The 6,545-nt window shown below is 33.1% G+C and overlaps 1 protein-coding gene across 8 annotated transcripts in view; it reads right to left on the bottom strand.

The window, feature by feature from the left end:
- The window catches only part of PDLIM5 (PDZ and LIM domain 5), a 241,033-nt gene that overhangs the window by 104,898 nt on the left and 129,590 nt on the right, over positions 1-6,545 (bottom strand). For 4 of the 8 annotated variants that reach the window (XM_074228061.1, XM_074228066.1, XM_074228063.1 and 1 more), the window contains exons 6-8: positions 1,704-1,721; positions 1,422-1,594; positions 566-602 (exon numbers count right to left, since the gene is read on the bottom strand). In XM_074228061.1, coding sequence (XP_074084162.1) covers positions 566-602; positions 1,422-1,594; positions 1,704-1,721 — 228 coding nt within the window. Of the gene's footprint in view, positions 1-565; positions 603-1,421; positions 1,595-1,703; positions 1,722-5,136; positions 5,152-6,545 lie in introns of all 8 variants that reach the window. The other 4 variants (XM_074228065.1, XM_074228069.1, XM_074228062.1 and 1 more) reach the window with 2 other exon arrangements.

Genomic DNA, 6,545 nt, shown 5'->3' with positions numbered 1-6,545 from the left:
CTGTGGAAAAAAAGGTGACAGGAAAATCATAAGAAACAGAAAGGGAAGAAGCTTCTGATCTTCAAATTCGAAAGCACATGGAGCATGCAGAGAGCATGCACTGAATGATAACTTTCCATAGCATTGTTCTTCCAGTTTCTTATAGTCCATGCTAATACTGTGAACTACAAAATGCTTGAGGAATGAAATACTCATTTTATATTCAAGCAGAATCTAAGTGGACAATCTCTACATCTGTGCCTAAAATAACGTGACAAACCAAGTGGCACAAACAACACAGTCTCATTCCTGGCCAGTTGTTAAAATACAAAAGCCCAACATCTGTACACACACAATACAAATCTTAGTTTGAGATTAAGGAAAATGAAATTCAACATATACGCAATGAATTACATGCTAATTAAAACAATTTCAACAATTCCTTTCAGCATGACATGGAACGCACCAGAAATGAGCTTTAGACTTGCAATTATAGCATAGACCCAAGTGCCATCTTACATTTTCAAATTTAGAAAACATTCAGAGCACACACAAGGAGAAAGCATTCAATTTTAAATCAACTTACTTTGTCTTCTTTGCATTTTCATTGTCTGCTTCTTTCACTGAAAAGTAAGTAAGAAATATTTTACATTACTTTTAAAATTTTTCAAAACATTCAAAACTCTGCTTCTTGTTAGCAAGCATTTAAGTTTGGCAAAGCCACTTCAAATTCTGTACTGCACAACAACTGACTACAAATAAATGTTTCCAAATGTCATCATTTTTTTGGTCATTGTAATTGAAATAGATCAAGTACTAAAAATAATTCCAAAGTAAATATTTCCAGGAAATATTTCTAATTTTTTTAGCCTCACCACATATTATTCTCTCTTGTAATCACTCATACATCTATAGTACTTTAAGGTTTGCAAAGCACTTGTCTTTCAGAGATGAGGAAACTTTAGCTCACGGAGTTAAATGACTTACCCAGGGCCACAAATCTTTTAAATGTCAGATGTAGGATTGGGGTGGGAGGGGTTTTGGGGAGGGAAGAAGAGAGAGAGAATTTGGAAATCAAAGTTTTAAAAACAAATGTTAAGAATTGATTTTACATGTAACTAGAGAAAAATAAAATACTAAAAAAAAATATGCAAAAAAAAGAATTTAACCGAAGTTCAACATTCTATTAACTGCTACCACCTAGCATTCTGGGGCAATTATCTCTTTCCAGGATAGGATGTGCCCTAACTTAGTCTTATGGTTATTAATTCTAATAGAATAGACTTAATCTGCTCTATTTTTATTTTTAGGGCAGGGGGAAACTGGGTTTGTACTCAAGTTCTTCTGACTGCAGGATTGGTGCTCTTTCCATGGAACCACACATCCCCCTCTTTTTTTTTTTTAATTTAGTCCATTTTTTTTTTAACAAAATGTCAACTTACGGTGTTCAGTGCCAGTGATCTGAGCCAGGATTCGGAAAGAACGGGACTGTGTGGTTCCTGTCCTTGGATGCCAGTCTTCAGTATCCTCAATCAAACGTTTTTTACTTGCATCACTATGAGTAGGTATATGGTAAAACTCTGTATTACGTTCCACAATATGCTTCCTTGGTGGTCTATTCAAGTGAAGGGGGGGGGAGAAGAAAAATGAGGTTTGGAATTTAAGATGTAACTAAAGTACAAAGGTTTGATAACTTAAAATACCTTCACAAATTCTAAAGTTACCGTTTAGGTGGAGTTGGCCTTTTAAATGACATAGTAAAGCAACAGAAGAGAGATTTCCAACATAAAGGAAAAAAAAAGAGAAAAGACAGTAAGAAAACAAAGGAAGAGGAAAATAATAAGCAAGAAAGAGAATAAAATAAAATCTAAATAAAATAGATTACATATATACATACACATTTATATGATCCATTCATAATAATTGGTAAGTATTTGGTAAGGCAAAAAGAATTATGTATTAATCAATTCCTACTACAATAAATCATGGTCTACCTCTGTTCATTTTGGGGATCAGACCTTTGTTTCACTGATATAAGGCAATGATTTTTACACTTTTTAGTCTCAGGCCTTCTTTACTTGCTTCATAATTGAGGATCACAAAGACCATTATATTTATCAATATTTACCATATTAGAAATGAAATGGATAAAATTGTAAAGTATTTATTTGTTCAATTAAAAGTAATGATAATAAACCTCTTACAGGTCCACATAACATAGTCTGAAAAATAATGATTTTTTTAAGTTAGTGAAAAAAACTAGCATTGTTTTATGTTTTTTGCGTATCTTTTATTATCTGACTTATCAAAAGATAGCTAGTTTGTCATATCTGTTTCTGCATTTGATTTATTGTGATGTTTTGGTTGAAATATATGTAGAAAATTTGGTGTCACAAAGCTAAATGATTGGAAAAGAAAGTATTTTTAATAATCATTATGAAAATAATTCTTATTTTTCTCTAAATCTTTACATTTCCTCTAGGACAGAGGTGTCAAACTTCTAGAATGGGCAGCATACATGAGGATTTGGCACAAGGGGAACAAATCAGATATAATATATTTGGAAATGCTTAACGAAAGAAATAAAAATACAATATAATACAATATGGAAATTGTTCATTTGTGGTTTTCTAAGTCAATATGGGATCTATTTCTATTTGATTTTGGCCTTAATGCCTTTGGGGTCTGAAGACCACATTTTGAGAACAGCTATTGTTTAGTATTCCCAAGAAGAAAACTCTCTTCAAGCCAGAAAACTGTTCAGACAAACACTGGAGGGGCTTGTTATTATCTGTATATGAGCATATTTATATTTCCCCTATTATAGTGAGTAGAGAAGAAGAGAACAGATAATACAGGGTCCAGGAGAAGGTGGATAGGATAATAACCTAGGAAAGACACTGCATCAGGGAGTGTTGTAAAAGAAAAGTAGGGACTCTATTCTTGGTGAGCATACTACCCTGCTAGTAAAAAACTTTACATATGCTATGGTATTGGTTATTATTTAATAGCCCTTAAATAATTATTGAATTCAATTTATTAATAATTTTTCCCTTGTAGCAATGTATTTCATATGTGGTTATCATATGAGAGATGTACAATCAACTAATACCAGTGGATAAAATAAATTTCCTATTGTGGATCAATAATTTATCTAAAGAGTATCATCAACATCATTTGATACTAATAGGATTGTAATTAATACTAGAAACAAATTAGTGCTTTAAGACATTAGATAAGGAAAAGAGAATAGGGGAAGGGAAGGGAGCAAAGGGGAGAAGGGGAGAGGAGAGGAGAGGGAAAGGAGGGGAGGGGAGGAGAGAAGGGAAAGGAAATGGAGGAGAGATGAGGAGGAGATAGGATGGAAGGAGAAAGAGAAAGGGAAGAAAAAGATAGGTTAAGAAGCAGAAGAAAAGGAAAAGAATATAAGGGGAGAGAAAGGGAAAGAGGGGGAAGGAAAGGGAAGGAGGGCAAAAGATGAGGATGGGGAGAGATAAGGGGAAGAAGTGGGAAAGGAGAGAGGAAGAGGAAGATTTCTATGTATATATTTTGTCTAAATTTCATAAAGTATTTGATAAAGTATCTCACACTATGAAAGGAATATGTAAAGATGTTAACAGATAGAACTTGAGAAAAATAAATGGCTGGATTCAAAGAGTGTTTCAGGGTTGACTTTCTAAGAAGTCTTCAGCAGAGCATCTCAGTAATCTATGTTTGACTCTGAGCTGTTGCATTCTTTTATTAATGATCTGGATAAAGGAATAAGGAACATACTATAATATTCAGAGACCATGCACAGCTGAGGGAGATCCCTAACATATTAGATGACAGTTGTTGGAATTCAAATGGATGGACGGCCTAGAGCACCCAGCTGACTCTAATAAGATGAAATTCCAGCAGGATAAAGGTAAAAAGTCTTACTCTTGGGTTCAAAAAAAAAATCAATTTCACAAGTGTAAAGTAGGAGAAAAATGATTAAATATCAGATTGTCAGAAAAATACCTAGAGGGATCTTGTAGGACTGTGACTTCACTATGAATTAGCAATCCAAAAAACTAACATGATTTGAGGTTTTATTAAGAGAGGCAGTTTCCAGTTTCCAAATTTTGCTTAAATTTTATTTTTTAATTTATGGAATAAAACAAGCATTTCCATAACATAGTATAATAAAAATGATTGTGCAAAAAACTGCAAATCTATTATGTACAATTTGCTATTCATAAACACACACACACACACACACACACAACATTTGTGTAATGCATTGCAACTTATGATTAATATGGAAATGTTTAACAGTTATACATGTATAACCTATTTTAGACTACTTACTGTCAAGGGAAGGGGAGGGAAGGGAGAAAAATATGGAACTTAAAATCTTATTTAAAAAACCAATATTGAAAATTATCTTTGCATGTAGCTGGAAAAATAAATGAACAAATTTAATTTTTTAAAAAATGGTACATTGTACCTTGCCTGGCATATGGTAGGTGAGTAACAAATGCTTGTTCCCTTTTTTCTAATTCTAAAATTCTAGGATTACCCCCTTAGGAATTAAGATTCTATGAATGAATTTTAAAAAATCACTTCATAAATTCACTGAAGATTAGCACTGTCATTCAGACAATATCTAAATTGGCAGAGAATGAGGAAGATGATGATTGATCCAGCTTACATTCACATGAGCCCTTGACAATTATCACACAAACCCACATAATGATAAATGGAAATATCACTAGAATGGAATTGTAGTTAACTAAAGAACACAGACACTTTATTATGAAGAATGAACAATTAGTGATAAAATATTGATTTTCAAAATGAACATGCTCATTCAAAGACAATTATTATTAAAACACAGTTTGGACTTTTTTGGAAGCCAGATGGTCTAAACAGTTAAATAGATTTTCCAAAACACTACTGTCTCTCTGCACATCTCTACTTATTTCATTTTTTCTTCAGCAGAAATATTGATTTTATAAATGCATCAACTTAGCTTATATAAACAGAAGGATAAGCATTTTTACACTTTAGTGTTCACATTCTTACAACAAAAGTCACCATTTAATAAAAATTTTTGGTGAATTGAAAGGGAGATAAGTACATAGTAAAAGCTTATGATGCAAAGAGGAATTCCATCATTAGTTAAGTACTTACGCTGTGCCTGGGTTACTGAAGAAGGGACAATAAACAAATATACAAAAAATGTGAAAGGGAAGAGAAGACAAGGACATTTCCAGGATCGTGGAAAGCAAAGAAATGTGAATTCAAAATGAGAAAGATTATGATTATTATTAATGGTCAATTAATATTTGACATTACAAAGAGCTAATCTTACTAAAAAATATTTCATGCATAACATGCCTCAAAACAACCACAAAGACACACATGTTAGTATTTTTGGTGCAAAGTACAAAAAAAATGCAATCCCAGAATGACAGATACTCTAAATGTGCTTCAGATATTTTCTATCTTCTTGTCTCAACAAAAATACTCTACTGAAAGCTGGCAGAATTCCTTTGGCATTGAGTAGGATTGTATAGTAAGGATAACAAAGAGGGTCACTAGAATTGTTCTTTAATCACCTCTCAATCCATCAACAGTCCCTGAATTTTTCATGTTTTCAAGATGAGGTCATGATAATTGGAAATATATGTATATGTATATGTATATGTATATGTATATGTATATGTATATGTATATGTATATGTATACGTATACGTATATGTATATTCATGCATGTTTTGGAAGAATTGTTTTAATAAAAAAGAAAATTAGGAGTATATTTCTTGTTGAAAGAATTAGAATTAGAATTCCTGATTTGGCTTGGGAGGAAGGAGGAAGAAATACTTTCACCTTCCACTCTGTTGTCAAATTTCAAATTAATCTTCCTAAAACAGATCTGATCATATAATCAATTCAACAAATTCCAGTGCCAAATATATTCATAGAAATTTCCTCCCCTTCACTACTCTCCTCTATCCTTTCCAATTTTTCTCTTCTCTCTCCCCACACCTCCTCCCCATCCTCCTCTTTTTCCTTCCTTCCCTTTCCTCCCTTCTTTCCCTTCCTCCCCTTGTATTTCTCTTTTTCTTCTACTTTTAAACCTATCTTCTTTTTCTTCCCTTTCTCTTCCCCTCCCCTCCTCTCTCCTTTCCTCTCAGTTTGACTTCTAAAACCTTTCAAAACCTGACCCTTTCCTTCTTTCTAGTTTTCTTATAATTTAATTTCCTTTGTATATTCTGAACTACAGAAGATTTTGCCTCCTTGCTGTTCCTTGATCAGATACTTCATCTTCAAGTCCAAGCAATTTCACTGGCGGTCCCTCATGCCTGTAACATTCTTCCTCCTCATTTTTGACTCCCAGTTTCTCTAATTTCCCTTGTCGAATTAATTCTTACTTTTAGCAAGAAACATTTCCTTGCCTTTCTTAATCTTACTGTCCTTGCTCTGAAACAACTTTCAAGTTATCCTAAACATATCTTGTTTGCAAAAAGTTGTGAACTCCTGCGTTTTTGCCTTTTTTTGAACCTCAGTCTCATCCCTCTTCCCCCAGCTTGGTCACT

The sequence above is a fragment of the Macrotis lagotis genome, chromosome 3, assembly GCF_037893015.1.
Source record: "Macrotis lagotis isolate mMagLag1 chromosome 3, bilby.v1.9.chrom.fasta, whole genome shotgun sequence".
In the NCBI taxonomy this organism is placed as follows: domain Eukaryota; kingdom Metazoa; phylum Chordata; class Mammalia; order Peramelemorphia; family Peramelidae; genus Macrotis; species Macrotis lagotis.
This window is presented reverse-complemented; position numbering and strand designations above follow the sequence as displayed.